This window comes from Danio aesculapii, chromosome 3 (assembly GCF_903798145.1).
Source record: "Danio aesculapii chromosome 3, fDanAes4.1, whole genome shotgun sequence".
Taxonomy (NCBI): domain Eukaryota; kingdom Metazoa; phylum Chordata; class Actinopteri; order Cypriniformes; family Danionidae; genus Danio; species Danio aesculapii.
The window spans coordinates 11,995,598-12,016,075 of NC_079437.1; the positions used below are offsets into that span (position 1 = coordinate 11,995,598).

Below are 20,478 nucleotides of genomic sequence, written 5' to 3' on the forward strand. Positions count from 1 at the left end.
TACCCCACAGTGCAAAAAAACATGTGGTATAGGTGAATTGGGTAGACTAAATTGTCTGTAGGGTATGTGTGTGAATGTGTGTGCATGGGTGTTTCCCAGTGATGGGTTGCAGCTGGAAGGGAATCCACTGCGTAAAACTTGTGCTGGATAAGTTGGTGATTTATTCTGCTGTGGCGACCCCAGATTATAAAGGGACTGAGCCGAAAAGAAAATGAATGAATGAATGAATGAAGGTTAGGAGAGGATTGTTTTTTTATTGCACAAACCATCAGGAACATACATACAACACAATATAAAAGGTGAACATAAAAAATTATACAATAATGGTAAAAAAAATCCACTAAGCAATGATTTTAAGAATTAACTAGGGAATCAAAAAAAAAAAATTATAATAATTGATACATATCTCAGACTTTTTGCTTTTCAACAATTTCACAGAAGAAACATTCATTCATTCATTCATTCATTTTCTTTTCAGCTTATTAATTCGGGGTCGCCACAGAGGAATGAGCCGCCAACTTATCCAGCATATGTTTTAAGCAGCGAATGCCCTTCCAGCTGCAACCCATCTCTGGGAAACATCCATACATACTTATACACACTCATACACTATGGACAATTTAGCCTACCCAATTCACCTGAACCACATGTTTTTGGACTTGTGGGGGAAACCGGAGCACCCAGAGGAAACCCACGCCAACATGGAGAGAACATGCAAACTCCACACAGAAATGCCAACTGACCCAGTCGGGGCTCGAACCAGCGACCTTTTTGCTTTGAGGCAATTGTAATACCCACTGCGTCACCGTGATGCCCACAGTATAAATAAAGAAATCAAAATTGAGACAAAAATCTGTTAATGTGGGAAATTTCTGTTAGTGTATGTGAAATTTTGCCAATAAAATAAAGAAATAAACAATATATTCAAGACTTTCGTTGGATTTTTTCATAATAAAAATATCTTTTAAAGTAAAATAATAACAAAGTTTTGTCATTTTAAAAATATATATTTGCTAGATCCTTCCAGAAACTGTTTACAATGTTGCATTCAAAAAATAAATGACAAAGGCTCTCTTTGTCTGCATTACAGAAACTACAGATGTCCTCTATTTCAATGTACTTTGATAATACTGATTTTACTGGGTTAATTTTATGTAGTAATTTAAAATACATTTCTTTGCGAGGATGGCTTAGAATTATTACGGTAAAGTTCATGACGTCATTTGCACGCGCGCCACTGTCTAGCAGCAGGTAGAATCTGGAAGCTTCTGGATCCTCAATGGTGTGTTTATAATAACGGAGCTGAACTCAAGTGTAACTATTTACATTGCTGGAAAACCTGACACACGTCCATATAACTTCTGCCACTACTTCTAAATCGGACACACAGCATTTAAAAAGGTAAGTTTTGTTTGTCTAACTTGTTTACATTTTGTACGTGAAGCGCGTGCTTCAGTTTCTTTGCGTTTTGTATGTTTGAGTTTAGTAGTACACCCCTGATGGGAAATAAAAGAAGTTAAAATGCCATAATATTTTTGAGGTGACATCTGATAGTGAAATCAAAGAAATGTTAACAAAATACCTTGATGTGATGTATATTTAAATGAAATATAGGTAATAAATATGTCAGAAATTATATATGTTCTGTAAAAACGTAATTGAATGTGAAAAAATAAGGTTAGGTTTTAAATAATGACTGTTAAAGTCATTTATAGAAGGACTGTTTTAAATAATGGCTTACACACACAGCATTGTTGGTTTTCAAAATCAAACAAACATAAACATGTTGGTCTACTACACTTTATTTTGGTTTATTTATAAAAAAAAGAAAACATGTTAAATGAGAATCTGAAATATTTTATGGCGTACTTTAATAAATAAAGATGATTTAGTATTCAAAATTGTTTCATTTTGAATTTTTTTTTAAATAAATTGATAAATGGTGATAAATCAATGTATATGTATTAAGTCGGGTACTTTTATCATAAACCGACATATCAACCATTTGGTTAGTGTGTTAACTAGCGACATTAGGAGTTAAGAAATTCAATGCAAAATTTTTTTGTTCTTGGTGGGGTAGTTAAAGGGATATATGTATAAAATCTAAGATAACTTATTTAATTAAAGTAAGAAAATCGTTTTCAGAACGTAATCTGTGACAATTTGTCTGCACTGTGTAAGTGAAATAAATGACTTAAACTGATTATTCTGTGGTATATATTTGTACGTGAAATACAAGACATAATAAATATCAAAAATGAAACTCTTGTTTGTATTAAAGTATTAAAGTCCAGTGAAATTAAAATAAAGTTTTTTAGATGTTAGTTTCAGTTTGTTATTTTAAGGATATCTGTTAGCTAGTTTGCTCCAAAACAATTATAAAGTTTGTGTTTATAGTTGGGGTCTCAAACTCAAATTGGAGGGGGGCCTTTTCAGTGACTGATAATTGATAGGAGGGCCGTTTTAACATTCAAGCACAAGAAAAAAGTGTAAATCTGACATAATTGATTCATCTTAGGACAACAGACATGACGTTTATATTTCAAGCATTACCTGTCACCAGTGATAATAGAAATCAGCATGTTTATCATGCCACGCATCAGCTGCTAAAATATATCTGTGGTTGTTCTGTGTGTGGCCGAGCGTTAGACACACACTCAGTCATTCTTCCACAGAGTACATGCAGTTAAAACTCTAGCTTTTTGTTTTCTTGTTGTACATAATGAAGAGGGAGTTTAAATTGTTATGAAAATACTACAAATAACAGACATAATAATTATTAATCTGCCCCAACCAATTGTATTGTGCAATATCGTAAGAACAGCAGAAAGCAGTCTGGGTAACTTAAGTGACTTTACTGGCAATTGTTCTCCTCAATATCTTTCTTTTTTTGTAAAACTACAACACAGAGGGGGAAAGTATGTACATATTCACATTTAATTTAACAAGTCCAATTCAACTAGCAGTACAATTTTACAAATGTACATGGTTTTTATGAAAACCTATTTAATGAGACCATATTTTAATCAAATTATCATATTTGTTACACCACCAGAATAATGTGTAAGCCATGAAGAAGTATTTGTACAACAAAATACAAGTGGAATAAATTTGATAATAGTCAAACGACCCTTGAATATTTACAAATATAGGCCTAGACCTTTAGTAAAAATAGAGCACTAATGGACATATATTTTAACATTTAAATCAGCCACAGAATTAAAACATGTGTGTTACTCTCGACCGTACACAGAGAGAAAATGAAAGTAAAACTAATCCAAATGCAGCACCTTACCAGACCTTTAACAACAGATTTGACAAGCTTTAGACATTTTCGCCTGAATTGAAATATATTTAATAAGTCTACTTAAGCATTTATTGATTAAATGTCAGAATATCTGTGTGTTTTTCTCTATAGATGGCTGAAGGCAGAGGTAACCGGCATCACCCTCATAATCTGCAAGGTGTTCTTCAGATGGCAGTGGAGGCGGGTTCTGCTTCTGATGGTCCAGCTCCGCTAGAACCCATGACACAAGAGGTGAGCAACGCTAATAGTTAGGCCCACATGGAATCTGCCCGCACAAAAATCTGCTTATTTCCACAGATTTTTAGCCCATCATTGAGTTCATTTACTTAGTTGTGTAAATGTATATTTATTCAGTTTTTAAATTAATTTCAGTAATATTAATGACTAATATGAAAATGTTTCTTTGATTTATCTACAATGCAGTTTGTGTTTAGTTTGTAAAGTCTTTTACTAGATATATTATATGGGAGACTTGCTTTGGTTACCAAATAAGTGGGTCTAATAGGATATGCATTGTAAACATTAAATAAAAGGTGAAAAGGTATTATTTTTATTTCATATATAAAGAGTTCAGACGCAAAAGCCCCTAAAGGCCACTTTTGCCAAAAATGAGATGATGACATTGAGTGAGTGTTTTAGGTACGTAGTACATCATCCACAAATAGTTGTGCTTCAAATCATGTAAATCGCAGCGTCAGCGCATTCAGAAATAACAGTTTGTTGGCAAAAGCCGCTGAACACCACATGCCTTTGACAGCAAATGCCGCTATATCTCGAGAATCAATCAGAAGGTGCGAATCGAATCATACGTTTTCAATTTAACAATGCAGTTAATGTCATTTTAATGCTATTGATTAATGCACTTACTTGACAGATTTCATTTATTTTCCTGATTTTTCTGCTTTTTCCCTGATTTATCAGGGGTCACCACAGTGGAATGAACCGCCACTTACTTGACAGATTTATATATTTTTAATTTTAGGTGGTTTTTGTAATGTGTTTTATTGTTGGTAAAATAATTTCTAATTGCATCTTTAGTGATTTTCAACCAAATACACTGTCTTGTCCCGATAGGTGGATTTAGAGGTTTTTGCTAAAAAAGCAGACGTGGATTTTGCTGGTTTTGACGCAAACTTTTTTTTTACTTGTTAAAAATCAAAGAATTGTCTAAATTGACATTTCTGAAAAAAAAGTAATTTTATTTACTAGCTGATAACTTTATCATTACATATAAAATGAAACTTCTAAGCCTTATTATAGGAGCCTGGTAGAAAATGCTCATTTACAAGAAAAGAGGTCAGATGGATTTAGAGGGTTTTGCATCTGAACTCTTCATATAATGTTTTTAGTTGCGATACTCCCAAAATCATTCCACATAAATCTGCATATTTTTTTACAAAATTTTGCAGAATGAGCAAAAAATGTCTGCAGATTCTCTCTGGCCCTACTAATAATGAACTATCCTACAGTAGCACAAATCAGTGATGGCTGCTTTGGAATCACTTATTCATGAAACCTTTGTGAAACTTTTGTTTCAAACAAAAAAGCATTTTGGAGCACAAATCAAATTGGCATTGCGGCATCACTGTTTAAAACATTTAAACAATTCAACAGTTGAATTATTCAGAATCGGAAAGAGCTGTATTGCCTGGTATGTTTACATCATACAAGGTATTTGTTTTCGTGACTGTAGAAGATTCCACATTGCAATAGAATGACAGTGACAGGACAAAGATGCAAATAATGAAATAATAAAAATAAGAATATACAATTTTGACACGTTTGTACAGTATTTTACTATATACAATATTGTATATATAGCTATATTATTAATTGGTTATAAAATTTACATGAGTCACACGTTTTCTCAGATCGCCCCCATCAGGGAACAACTTTTATCAGTTTTTGAGTTTGTAGATGTTTTAATGAGACATTGGTCGAAACGAAAAGGGATATTAGTAGTTAATAGTCTCTCGTTGTCCTGTTTAGTAGAGTCTAGCATGGAATTAACAATAAAAGGCTTGAAAATAGATGAAAGAAATGCATATTATGCAGGCGTATTTACAATTGTAGATGATACACTAAGTGCATTTGTTATACTTTTAATTAAACGTCCATGTGAAATATTTAAACTCACAGCTTCTGGTTCATGCAAAGTTTAGTACCATTATCACTGTAAATGTCACTCAAAACGGAGGTATTTTATTGTGAAAATATGTCTGACAATTTAATAATACATATACTTTTTTAATTAGTTGAGAAATGCAGTGAAATTACACTAAGCTTCTTTGTTATTTTTTACTTGAATGCATCACTTCAGTTTTTGATCTAGCACTCTGATTTGTTGCTAAATAACCAATCAGAGTGCTCTTTTCAGCCAACGCCAATTCTACATGCTCGTGGACTCTGCGCGCACTTTACGAAACGGACGAGACTTTTATACTTGCCGCATTCACCATTGAGATATTCTTTAAAACAACAGGGGGCAGTCAAAAGAAACCCACCCAGAAAATTAGACGGATAAACTTAGAAGGTCAGAAGTTTAGAAGTTTCTGGGACTAAATCAAATCATTAATGTTATTGAAGATTTTTAAACTGATTAGTTTTATAAATTATTTTAATGATTACAAGGATTTTTATAACCATTCAAGATTTTTAAAATCAAACTTTGTTGCATCACCTGCTTTTGTTCATATCTCCGACAGTTCTACCTATTAAAGTTTATTTAAATATTAATGAGAACAGAACATGAGTTGCTCTACAAATATATTTTTTTATTATGGCAAGAATAAAAGCAAAAAAGTACACTTCCTAAAAAATACTGACTTTTTTTTTTTTTTTTTTTTTTTTTAGATTTCGCTTGCTCCACAATTCACACATTAGTGTCTGACTAGTTTCTGTCCTCAATTTCTAGCCAAGAATTTCAACTCAAATGAAATGCGACACTGTGCAAACTGTTCCTCAAGTCCCAAAAAGTTTTGTGAGCTCTGCCAGCCGAAATCATGTCGTGCGCACCCAAAGTGAACTCAAGCAAACACTGCACACAAGAAAACTAGCAAACGATTTGAGTATAAACGATGCTTAACACACCAAACCAGCTATGCGGGCAGATGCTCACCGCTTGATGCGTCCCGGCTCTTATGTTGAGTCAACTTTAATTGATTTAATTGGTTTCTGTCTGTTTTTAAAGAGGATGGATTTTCTGCGAGGAGCTCTTTCTGAAGTGTGTAAAGGACAGATGGATGAGGTCGAGCAGATGAAGCAGTGTTTGGAGGTGCTGAAAACTGATGAATGCAAGGACAGAGAAGATGATGGAGAGCAGGACGAAGAAGAGGACGAGCGGGAAGAAGCGCTGGAAATACTTTCTGAGCTTTGTGAAAACCTGGACAATGCAAGAGGTGTGTGCTTCTGCCTGGCATTAAAGGGAAATGAAAATTCTGCTATCATTTACTTATCCTTCACTGATGAGTTTGAGTTTCGTTTTTCTGTTGAGCACAAGAGAAGATATTTTAAAGAAAGATGTAAACACTGAGTTTCATAGCATTTGTTTTTCCTACTATGGAAGTCAACTGTTACAGATTTTCAGCTTTCTTCAGAATATCTTCTTTGTGTTCAATAGAATAGGTTTAAAACTACATGAGGAAGAATAAATGAATGTTAATTATAATTTTTGGCTGAACTTGCATTCACTCTTGTGAACATGTAAAAATCCGGGTAATGAGAATTCTGAGAATTCTCTGAATGTAGTACTGAATGTAGCATGCTTTTTCCTCTCAGAGTTTACTTTTTCAACTGCTGGCACACACAGCGCAACAACAAAAGCACGAGGCGCAACATGCGGTTAAAACACTGGGTCTGCAGAAATTAAAAAACCATTAAAAAAGGCGCTTCTCAATGCAAAAAGCACATTCAGTGTGATCAAGGCCTAAAGCGTCTTGGCTGTTTTCTATAATACCAAACCAAAAATTAAGGCTGTATGATGTAACACACAGCACACGCTCCCGCACTATAAAAAAAAACTTATTTCTCCAAATTCTCTAAATATTTTTCTAAATATTAAGGATAGTTTAAGTACCCAAATCAGCAAAGTTACACCGTTAAAGTGGTTTTTGAATATTTGATTAAAATTTTTTACATATCGTTATCTGGGCTGTGTAAACTCTGGCCACCCCTGTGGCCACCCCAATATGATTTTTCTGTTGACATTATTAATTTAAATGTACTTGTGTAAATTCACAATGTTTTAATAAATAAATAAATAAATAAATAAATAAATAAATAAATAAATAAATAGCAGCCACTAAATTATTTTGGATTGATTGGTGATTCAACCCCCCCCCACCCCCTCTCTCTGATCGTTGTTGACAGCACACACAAACACACACCTTCAATATAGACAGCAATGGCAATTTATTATTTACCCTAAGGTAGGTACATCAATAGAAGAAGCTGTATTAATAATAATGTGGCTCAAAAAGGAATATGGATAAATGATATTATTAGAGTCTGTATAGTGAGTCTGTGTGTATATAGTAATGCCTTTTGTTCATTAGTTTGTTTTATTTATTAATTAATTATTCTTCATTAATTTTAGACATGGCATATACCAGATGCTGTACAATAAACGGATGTGAAAATAACTGAAAAGTTATTTTTATATATATATATATATATATATATATATATATATATATATATATATATATATATATATATATAAATATATATAAATATATATATATATATATATATAAATATATATAAATATATATATATATATATATATATATATATATATATATATATATATATATATATATATATATAAATATTATATATATATATATGAAAAGGGTTTTTAAACTAAATATTGATAAAAAAAAAATTTGAATTTGAATTTATCGAATTTTTTATTTATTTTTTTTTTTAAGGTATAAATTGCTATATTTCAAGAGTATTTAATTAGATGAATTAAAATCACATTATTTCATTTACCAGAAACAAAAATATAACATCACACTGAATTCATAATTTTTTTTTTTGGCCACCCTATGAAAATTTTCTGGGGGCACCACTGATCATTATGGACGGTTCATATCATTATCTTCTAATACCTGGTTTAAATGGGCCCTCGTAACGCATGCATTTCTTGTCTGTGTGCTCTTTTGCAGATCTGATGAAGCTGGGTGGTCTGGACCTGTGTTTGTCACGGTGTCTCTGTCACTCAGAGGCTGGCATTCGCTGGAGAGCAGCTCAGCTCATCGCCAGCTCGGCCCAGAATATGCCGGAGGTGCAGTTCTACCTGCTCAACCAGGGGGCGCTGCTGACCCTCCTGCAGCTCGCAGATAATGACCCACACAGCACAGTCAGGGTTAAAGCACTCTATGCAGTGTCCTGTGAGTATGTAAATGTGCAGAAATCTTAGTGTTGTTCAGTATTGACTGTATATTTCACATTGGATCTCATTCATTAAAGGGTCCAAAATACTCACAGCGAAATTAATTTCTATTGTACGCTTAAAGGGGTAAAAAGTTTAAAGGTGCAGTAGATGATCTGATAAAAATGCTAACCGTTAGCATAATAGCTTTGACAACCTCGCCTGCTATCCAAAGCCACGCCTCCTGAAATCATAAAGATGACAGTAGACAACCCACTAGATCATGTCATTCGCCAGTTAGAAAACTTTACAGTACTTCATAATACTACAATTCTGAAAGAAAACTGTATTATATCTAGCACATTTTCAGTTTTGCAGCATCCAAAACGTCTCATAATGTAACGATCGCTGGTCTCACTCTTTCATGCAATTTGTCCCAAAGCGACTACTGTATGATTAGTGCTTGGCCGGCAGAATTACGCTTATAACTAAGTCATACTTCAGTGCTTCACACACATAGGCTTTACTTGGGCAGGCCGCCCAGGTATATTTAGTGACACTTTTTTTTGTACTGTTATTATTATCATCCTTTTACACTTTTTTTTTGTATGCATCCAATATATACAATCATCCGCGAGCGATTAAGTTGTGGAAAATCATCTCCCTTTACCTGTTTCATACTGCTTGTTCTGTGTGCGCGAGTCGGATAGTTTCACGTGCTCAGCAGACCCACAGAGACCTGCACCTTTTTGCGTCTGGCTGGAGTTTTCCAAATCTACTAAAATATCCAGGATTTGGTTTTGCTTTCGTTTTCTAAGCTATCATTAATGTTATGCGCACAGCCGCGCGCGAGAGAGATATTAAATAATAATTTTTTTAATCTAATGACTCAGAAAAACTTTGCTTAATACTGTACTCGGAAAGGGCAAAATACATCTAAATTGGCTGCAGAATATTTGTACACCATTAGAAGTGGTCAGTCAACTCATTTGTCTTATTTAAATAATTTACATGTTTTGTTCTAGTAATTATTATAATTTTTATTCAATTCATGTTTATTTGTATAGCTCTTTTCACAAAGTAGATTGTGTCAAAGCAGCTTAACATAGTTCTAGTAAAGTATATATATTTATAAAAATATTTTAGAGACATAGTCAGTTTTTATTCCTTTATTCTGTCATTTATTTCTCATTTGCTGTATATTTTATTAATTTGATGACGTCAATATACATATTTTATACATCTAAAATGCTTTAATAGCGTCCATAAGAGAAATACTGTAAATAGTCTGGGATTGTGCAGGCGCACCGTTGCAAAACCGCTCAAATTTTCTCTACCCGCCTATGTATTTTTTTTTACCCACACATTCAAAATCAAAACCGCCCAATCTGGCAACACTGACAACCTGCAAAAAATCGAGTTTGATATGAATGTTTAGATACAACATTTAAGAGACATATGCTGTTTAACTTCATTGGTGATTCCACATTCAATTCTTCACTCTTGTCTTTTGCAGGTTTAGTACGTGAACAGGAAGCAGGACTGAAGGACTTCCTATCACATGATGGCTTTTCTGTGCTAATGAGGGGGATGCAGTCAGACAGTGAGAAGCTGAGAACTAAATCAGCGTTTCTTCTCCTTAACCTTCTGAACAGTCACCCAGAACACAAAGGTAGAGCTCATTCTGGACGCAGAGCATTTATCCACCTACACCACATGATTATTTGCTTGAAATATGAGAGAATTTACATAGAAACTGTAAATGATCAGTGTTTTGTAAACAATATGTGTTAAAAACTGTACAAAGAGGTGTTATTTTTCTCCTCACAGTTCATTCATGTCATATTAAAAGGCAACTTGTTAAACAAATTGCATTCAGCGGACCTTGACCTGCACCAAAAAGAATGTAAACAAGTTTTTCTGCAGCAAAGTTATGGACGCATTAAATATTATTGTACTGTAGTGATTATAAAAGAAGAAAAAAGTCAATCGTACCTCTCACTCAGATTTCACCATGAATGTGCATTATTTATAGCATCACCTTATTATTTAAAGCAGGGGCGGACTGGGACAAAAAATCAGCCCTGGCACTGTAGCCACACCAGGCCACATTACCACACCGACACAGCCCCACCCACAGACACTCACATACACTACTTATATTGGTGTACAGATGGTGAAATAAAAAAAGCTGTACCATATGTAATAGATATTTAAACATTTAATGTATGTGACTGGAACAAAAACAACCCATTTATAACAAATTTATACATGCATTCGTTTCATTCATTCCTTTTCTTTTTGGCTTAGTCCCTTTATTAATCTAAATGAACTGCCAGCTTATCAAACATATGTTTTAGGAAACACCCATACATACACACACACATACACTACAGACAATTTAGCTTACCCAATTCACCTATAGCGCATGTCTTTGGACAAAGCACCCGGAGGAAACCCACACCAATACGGGTAGAACATGCAAACACAGAAACGCCAACTGACCCAGCTGAGGCTCGAACCAGCGACCGTCTTGCTGTGAAGCGACAGCGCTACCTACTGCGCCACTGCGTTGCCCCTTTCGAGAATATTTCAGTTAATTTTATGCATTTGGCAGCGTCTGATTTTAGAGCAATTTTTTTGCTTTCTCTGAGCTTTTTGGCACGGCCTTTTCTTTTTTACGGTCCTTCTCTGACAATTAGCTTGTGTTGCACTTACTGTTTGTTTGACATTCTTGCCAGATTTTAATTAGGTCCGCATAACCTCTGATTAGGTTGCGTTGGGTCGGCCCATCTCAAAACCAGCTGACCGTTGCCGATTGGGCCAAATGCTTAACATTTATTATTATTATTACTATCATCATCATCATACTCACATCTTGCAAGAGATAAAAGCTGCCTGTGTGTAATAACAATGCATACAAAACATTTTTTTAAAGAAACTGACCAGCCCACATTAAAAAAATGGTCCGGCCCTTCTGGTATTTGCCAGAATTGCCAAATGGCTATCCGCTCCTGATTTAAAGTGATTTGTTTCATTTTTTTTAAAGGAAGTTCCAATCTATAGTGGAAGTGCAATCTATAACTAAATTATGATAATCAAACAATGAAAAAAAACAACAACAAAAAGTTTGTGTTATGTTCTAAATGCTGCTTTCTCTCACAGATACAGTGTTGTCTATGGGAATGGTCCAGCAGCTGGTGTCTGTTCTCCGCTCTCCTCATTCCTCTGTTCACGAACATGTGCTTGGCGCCCTCTGCTGGTTAGTAGAGCTCATGCATGATCATAAATAAACAAATTCTTTCCCTCCTTTATAGGCTCTATGCACAGCTAGAGTTTTTAAGCCAACAATAGCTTCCGGTGAAAGATTAATGAGTAATCAATGTGAGTATTTCTAATTTCACAAGGTTGTTTTTACAGTATCGATGTTGTAATGTATTCACAACACACTCAGTTAAATAAACTTAAGCATTCATTTAGTTGTTCAAGCGTAAAACGAGATGAAGGACGTTGTAACCACTAGCGCCATCACTACCAGCAGGCTAGCGCAGAAATTCCATTGAAAATACTGGGGTAAAATAAACTGTCATATTTTAAAGACATGGCAGGGGGGAAATGGAAATTAATGCAGTGCTTCTTGTCCGATATGAGACCCACTTCATATCGTATATATCTATCAGGCAGTGAAGATCACTGATTTTTAAAGAAATCAGGTCTTAAACATGATCGTTTTGTAATGGAAAGACAGTTCACTGGAAGCCATTGGGCTGCCTGGCTGAAAATTAAAAGTCTGTGTGCATATAGCCCATTAAATCTTCAATTAACAAACAGGCTTTCTCATCTTGCATTGTTAAACATATGTAACACTATATCCATGTAGCACATAATGAACAAAATAGTACAAAAAATACTAAACACCAAATTATACTACAACACAAAAGAAATAACATTCATGCGTGGTGAAGCTATATATGTTGACGGTCATAAATGAACTAATGTATGCTGCTGGAAGGGCATCAGTGTTTTAAGTTTTGGAAAAAAAGTACATGCATTTGAATGTATAACAAGAGAATGCAAGCTTTGGGACACACTACTTGCTTATTAATGGACAATTTTGTTGCTTAGTTACATGTTGTGTCAATCATCTTGTCAAATCATCCACACTTCTTTCATATTTAATTACCTACCACGTTGAAGAAGAAGTAGCAGCTTAATCTGTTATTCGCCAATCTTTCATGAAGAGAAATCTCCTCAGATGTTTACATATTTACACATTGAAAATGTAATGACCAAACACGTCTTTAAAAACATTGTTGTTGTTTAGATTTTAATAAACAATAATTCAAGCATCTTTAATAAAGCCTTGCCACTTAAATTTCAGTCAGCCATGTTTGTAGTTTTGTTTGGTATATTTGTAGTTTTACCTGCATTCATAGTTCTAATCATATTTATGTCCATTACTCAATGTATTATGGAGAATATTAACCATTAGAGTACGCAGACCATCCAGGTAAGTTAAGAATACTCATTTCAATATACATACTAATTTTGTTTTTGAGATTATTTAGGTAGGATAACAAGTGGATTGGGACGCAGCATTAATTTCTGAATGAAGTTTGTCACGTGTGTTTGTATTCTGGTGGTGGACTCCAGAATAGGACTTCATTATTGCAGATAAAAAGTAATGTGGAAAACGTGAAATAAATAGATTAGATGTTAATAAACAATCATTCAAACATCTTTACCAAAGCCTCTCAATTTAAATCTCAGTCGGCCATGTTTGTAGTTTTCTTTGGTATGTTTGTAGTTTTACCCACATTCATAGTTCTAATCATATTTATGTCCATTGCACAATGTATTGTGGGAAATATTAACCATTAGAGTACGCAGACCATCCATCATTTCAACATACTATGATATGGGGCCTACTAATTTTAGTTTTGAATATTGTTTAGGACAGATATTATGAGAATTGGGACGCAACATTGGTTTCTGACTGAATTTTGTCACGTGTGTTTGTAGTCTGGGGGTGGACTCCTGTTGCAGAAGAAATATAATGTAGAAAACGTAAAAATAAATATATAAAGTATTAAAAAACAATCATTCATGCATTTTTACCAAAGCCGTACCGCTTAAATCTGTCTGCCATGTTTGTAGTTTTTTGGGTATGTTTGTAGTTTTACCCACATTCATAGTTCTAATCATATTTATGTCCATTATACAATATATTATGGGAAATATTAACCGTTAGAGTACGCAGACCATCCAGGTAACCTAAGAATTACTTATTTTAACGTGCATACTAATTCTGACACAACATTGGTTTCTGAATGAATTTTGTCACGTGTGTTTGTAGTCTGGTGGAGGACTGTTGTTGCAGATGAAATATAATGTAGAAAACGTGCAATAATTAGATTAGATATTAATAAACAATCATTCAAACATCTTTATCAAAGCCTTACCATTTAAATCTCAGTCGGCCATGTTGTTAGTTATACTGTGTTCGTAGTTCTAATCCTATTTATGTCCATTACGCAATGTAATGTGGGAAATATTAACCATTAGAGTACACAGACCATAATGTAAGAGTACTCATTTCAACATACTATCGTTTGGACATACTAATTCTTTTTTCTAATACTATGTAAGCTGTATAGTATACAAATTGGGACACTGACTGAATTTTGACTTGTGTGTTTGTAGTCTGGTGGAGGACTCTCCCCACGGCGTGAGCGACTGCAGAGATCCATCGCTGGGCTTGGAGGAGCTGCTCAAACAGAGAGTGCAGGATCTAAGGGGGCAAGAGGAGAGTCTGGTAAATACATTCACTCATGAAGAATTAAAATTTGAAAAGGGCTCTATTTTGTGTAATGGCAGATTAAATGTGTGTGTATATATATATATATATATATATATATATATATATATATATATATATATATATATATATATATATATATATATATATATATATATATATATATATATATATATATATATACTCTGCTCCCTACACACAACACCTTAACTTTTGCTGATGTTGGCTGAAATGTAATAACAGCGTAGTTTTGTAAAGCTGCTTTGGAGCGATAATTATTGCAAAAAGCACTTTGCCAATAAACTTAAATTGAACTTTTCACTTTTAAATCTATATATATAAAATAATAAACACATGAATAAAAAGTGACTAATATTATTTTGGATGTTTTACTGTTACATTGGTGCAAAAATTAATTTCATCAGTTTAACTAAAATTAAATTGATAAAATAAAAAAAAATACTCCGCTGACGTCAACTAGGCTGCACGTGCGTACATTTATTCATTTAGTAGATGCCTTTTATCCATGGTTACTTACATGTGAGATGAAAATTTGAAGTAAATAAATTGATTAATAAATTACAAATAAAAATAAAAATATAAAAAATTGTAACCTAAACAGCAGTGTAGAATTTCACAAGTTTTACACCAAATGATGCAGTTATACAACAGTAAACAAGAATATAACAATAGACATGGCACTTTTATTAGTACTTTCAAGTCAGTGTTTGGTATTATTACTTGATTTAAAATGTAAATATCTGATAGATAACTTTTAAAAGGTGGAACCTGAAAACCAAATATGATGACTTGCAAGTTATTGCAAATATAGTTGAAACATTAAAATTACTACAAACTAAAACCAGGGGTAAAATAAATAAAAGCTAATATAAAAATACTCAACTAAAATTAAGTTACTGTTTTAAAAAGCTAATTTAAAATAAACGTTATAGTGTATAATCTATAAAAGTGTATAAGTAACAAAAATGGATTAAAGGCTTTCGTAAAATGTTTGTAAATAAACATTCAGGGTTGCATACTCTATGGAAAATGGAGAAAAAAATGCATATTATGCTAGTATATGTTTATTAGGAACATATTAGGATGTTATTTGAAGACTTTTAAGACCTTATTTTAAGACTTTATTATGTAAAGAAAACTACAGTAACTGGGAAATTTGTTTAATACTATTGTTGTATTGCTACATTGAGTTGGTTGGTTCTAAACATTTGACGTTTTTGTGGCACAGTGCTGTCCCACACTTTAACCAGCAGAGGTTCTCATCGAGCTCTGATTTAGAAAGCTTCGAGTAATGAACCTTTTTCCGATACAGTTGAGTTGAAAGGTTCATTTCACCATCACTAAAGCAAACATGACAACACTTCGTTATTCTCACTTACAGTTTACAAGACTCAGCAAAGAGTGTGTGAATGTGGTGTCTTTATAGTCTTAGTAATCAATTCATCATGAGCTTCCAGCTCTGTGTGCGTGTGTGTGTGTGTGTGTGTGTGTGTGTGTAATTAGGGGGAATCAGGAACTGGTGTGTGAGTGCAAATACTTCTGGGAGTTGTATTTTGATATTGCAGCAGATGTGTAGTTCTGCAGCAATCTGCACAGGCTAGACTGCTGGTGGTGATAGTGAAAAAAGCTACCCGATTGGTACAACCAGCAATCCATCTGAAAAGTAAAAACGTGACACGTTGTTTATGTTGCTTAGAAATAACTCTTTAAAAAATCTTTTACACTGGCCATTAGAAAAAAAATCCATGGCGTTTTGCCCTGTATATGTCTTAAAGTTAATTTCTAATGGACTTAAAAATGTCTTGCGTTCGACAGACAGCTCTGAATTTGTTATTTCTGCAGGAGGAACTGGAGTTTTGTGAACGTTTACGAGTGGTTTGTTTTCCGGGTCAAACACCGGAGGATAATGTCATGGATCGCTGACCATCTGATTGCTGATTCAACGAAAAACAGCAACCCCCAGTTTGTATTCCTTCTCTGTTTAAGAGAGAAACCAAAACAATAGGAAGAATACTGTTAAAAAGATCGACTTGAAAGAGACTATGACATCTGAATTTTCAGCGTTGAGTTTAGCTATGTGTGTGTTCACGTGCAAACTCATGTACCACATACTGCACACAAACACTCATGTGTAATGATGATGAATATGTACATTTGTGTATAATATCTCAGTTTGTTTTTATAAATGTGCTGTTTTACAGTCAACTTTCGAAACTTTAAGGGACAGTACACCCAAAAATGACAATTTTGCCATCATTTATTCTCACTTAACACTTGAGTTTGTTCTGTTGATCATAAAAGAAAATATTTTGATTCGTCCATTGACTTCCATTGTAATTTGTTGTCCTACTATGGAAGTATCAGCATTGTAACTATCTTATATTGTGTTCAACAGAAGAAAGAAGTTCATCATGTTTAAAACCACATAATAGAGTAAATGATGAGGTATTTTACATGTTTTGGGTGAACTATCCCTTTAAAAGCTGGCTAATCACACAAACACAAAGCCATAATGTAGAACTGCACATTATTATAGGAAATAATGTGTTAATTTGAAATAAACACAATCAAACCTGTCGTTAAACACTGAACTGTCAGCGTTCTGTTTTTAATTACATTTTAAACTTTTTTTTTAATCTAAAGCTGAACTTTTTTTGAATAAATATATGTAATATGCATATATAATGTAAACTCCAAAAATGTTTGCGGTAGTATAGTGTGTAATGGAGGCCAAAAAAGTGGCAGTTCAGAGGGTAAAGTTTAATTCTGATCTAAGAAAAGATGAAAAACATTCTAGTGAATTGCATGGTCCAGAAGCTGGAAAACACCCGTACAAATATATGACTTTACACCATTACATAATCATTAATAAGCATGATTCGTCACTTCGAATTTTACATCTGAGGTGAAATAAATAAGGTAATACATTGTTTTAATGCATTAAAAATTCTAAAAGTGTATAAATATTTCCCTTTGTATTAGAAATTGTCCCGTATAATTTTATGCTGCGCCAAAAATAATGATCTTTAATTTTATTCAGCATCATTTAGAGTAAACACCCATTGGAATGTCATTCAGTGAAATCTGTATAGTAAAATATAGTAAAATCTGTCAATTAAAAGTGTTCATACTCTATTCATTTAGAATATAAGGACATTAAGAATAATCACTTGCTCTTTTTATATATTTTATATTTTAGAGTACTGGTCAGATTAAATATATTGTCATTTTCATGTAAATTTCTTGTGCTGAAAAATGACGGAACTTTTCCCTCATTTATTAAATACATTAAACATTATTATGCTTTCTATCTAGATAATAATTATAGACACAATATATCTGACACTATTTATATTCTCATACGTAATTCTGATATATAGTCATACAGTATATGAACATGTATATTAAATTATAGCTTACATATACACACATACAGTGCATCCGGAAAGTATTGATAGCGCTTTTTCCATATTTGTTTATGTTACAGCCTTATTCCAAAATGGATTAAATTCATTTATTTCCTCAACATTCTACACACAATACCCTATAATGACAATGTGGAAAAAGAGTTTTTGAAATTGTTGCAAATTTATTAAAAATAGAAAACCTAAAAAATCACAATAATCAGTAAATACATTAATACATGTGATTTACACAGCGGATGCCCTTCCATCCGCAACCCAGTACTGGGAAACATCCATACACTCTCACTTTCACACTCATACACTACAACCAATTTGGTTTATTCAATTCCCCTATAGCGCATGTATTTGGACTTTGGGGGAATCCAGAGGACACAGAGGAAACCCACAGGGAGAACATGCTAACTCCACACAGAAATGACAACTGGCCCAGCCGGTACTCGAAGCAGTGACCTGCTTACTTTGAGACGACAGTGCTAACCACTGAGCCACCGTAAAAACCTAAAATAAACATTTTATTGAGATAATATAAGCTGATAATTAGCTGGTAACACTAATCTAGTGTTCCTCCAATACAGCCTTGTTTTAGGCCGAGAAAGGATAGATTGAGTGATCAAAAAAGTTGATCAAATCTGATAACCTGCATAACTCTGCCAAATCATTATTACATAACTTATGTTAAGATTAAAACCTAAGCAGGTTTTCTATTTTGTAATTAAAGACCTTGTGATAAACTGTATCAAAGTCAGGATTGATAGCTTTATCTGTCAGCACAGTTTCCAGTTCAGTTTCCAACACTAGAAATATTCATGGTTTTTATGGAATAATAACGTGTATCTGAAAGGTTATAAGCAGGAGGGGAAAATGATAACTTTAAAATTAGGTTCTATTCATTTTGGCACTTACTAATATCGGGAAAACAGGAGAAGTATTCCTCCACTAACATGTTAATAAATGGTGCTAAAGTCATTATAATTGGTTATTTAAACTAATTTTGTAAGCGTTACTGAAAACACCTTTCTGAAAGATCTTACAGGAAAGGTTGTGATATAAAATTTCTCATTTTTATTTAATATGGAGTTTTATAATGTCTGTAAGATCATTCTCAGGGAAACTGAGATAACAATAGCGGATAATACAAACTACATTGTTATATCCTTCTATCCATACATATTTCCTTCCTTCCATACTTTCTTCCATCCATCCATACATCCATCCATCTATCCTTACTTCCTTCCATACTTCCTACCATACATACTTTTTTCTATCCTTATTTTCTTCATCCCTCCATCTATCATGCCATTCATCCATACTTCTATACTTTCTCCCATCTATCTATCCATCCATCCATCCATACTTCTTTCTATTCATCCATTCTTCTTTTCATCCATCCTTCCTTCCATCCATCCATACTTCCATTTATCCAATGTTTCTTCCATCCATACTTCGTTCCATCCATCCTTCCTACCTTCCATTTATCCATCCTTCCATCCATACTTCCTTCCATCCATCCATAATTTCATCCATCCATCCAGCCATACTTCCTACCATACATACTTCCATTCTCTTTCCTCCATCCATCAATACTTCTTTCCATCTATCCATCCTTCCATCCATCCATCCATACTTATTTCCATTCCTCCGTCCATCCATCCATACTTTCTTCCATCCATCTTTCCTCCATCCATCAGTCCATACTTCTTTCCATCCCTCCATACTACTTTCCACCTATCCTTCCTACCTTCCATCTATCCATTCTTCCATCCATCCATACTTATTTCCATCCTTCCATCCATCTGTCGGTCCATTAATCATTCCTTCCATACTTTCTTTCATCCATCTATCCATTCGTCCATCATCCATACCTCTTTCCATCCATCCAACTAGCCATCCTTCCATCCACACTATCCATCCATTCATACTTCTTTCCATCCACCCATACCTTTGTCCATCCATCCATACTTCCATACTATGTTCAATGCATCCATCTTTCAGTCCATCAATCCATCCATACTAATTTCCTTCCTTCCTTACCTCCACACATCTTTCCTTCCATACTACTTTTCATCCATCAATCCATACTTCGTTCCTACCTTCCATTTATCCATGCTTATTTCCATCCACCCATACTTCCATACATCCTTCCATACTTTCCTCCATCCATTCAGCCCTACTTCCTACCATACATGTATATACTTATACTATAAATATTTATAATTAGTATTTTGCTCAGAAAAAAAAAACTTTAAAAAATAAAATTCTAATGTATGGGCAAAAACTCAAGTTAAACTTAATAATTTTTTATTTATTTTAATGCTTGGAAACTTCTGTTAGTCTTTATAGTAATCAGTACACCCCACTAGTACTTAAAAATGAAAAGAAAACTTTATTAAAATTACTGTAATGTATGTTTATTAAAAGCACAGTAGTTTGGTTAGTAGCAATTAATTATACAAAATATAATGTTATAATTACACCATATGTACATTTAAAGGCAAAATTAATAGCATAAATGTAATTATTCATTTGTAAT

The 20,478-nt window shown here is 33.6% G+C and overlaps 1 protein-coding gene across 1 annotated transcript; it reads left to right on the forward strand.

Annotated features, from left to right (window-relative positions):
* Positions 1-1,226: 1,226 nt before the first annotated feature.
* Positions 1,227-17,107, forward strand: hspbp1 (HSPA (heat shock 70kDa) binding protein, cytoplasmic cochaperone 1). The gene is made up of 8 exons (XM_056453151.1): positions 1,227-1,401; positions 3,419-3,538; positions 6,498-6,705; positions 8,479-8,703; positions 10,201-10,356; positions 11,850-11,946; positions 14,388-14,499; positions 16,366-17,107. The coding sequence occupies exons 2-8, from the start codon at positions 3,419-3,421 to the stop codon at positions 16,444-16,446; spliced, it is 999 nt and encodes a 332-aa protein (XP_056309126.1). The 5' UTR covers positions 1,227-1,401; the 3' UTR covers positions 16,447-17,107.
* The last annotated feature ends 3,371 nt before the right edge of the window (positions 17,108-20,478 follow it).

What these genes read in the sequence shown, in the direction of transcription:
- hspbp1 (XM_056453151.1), top strand. Translation starts at nt 3,419, where the DNA reads ATGGCTGAAGGCAGAGGTAACCGGCATCACCCTCATAATCTGCAAGGT. An exon ending in TAGAACCCATGACACAAGAG is followed by an intron (nt 3,539 to 6,497) that starts GTGAGCAACGCT and finishes CTGTTTTTAAAG; the next exon opens with AGGATGGATTTTCTGCGAGG. An exon ending in GGGGGCAAGAGGAGAGTCTG is followed by an intron (nt 14,500 to 16,365) that starts GTAAATACATTC and finishes TTATTTCTGCAG; the next exon opens with GAGGAACTGGAGTTTTGTGA.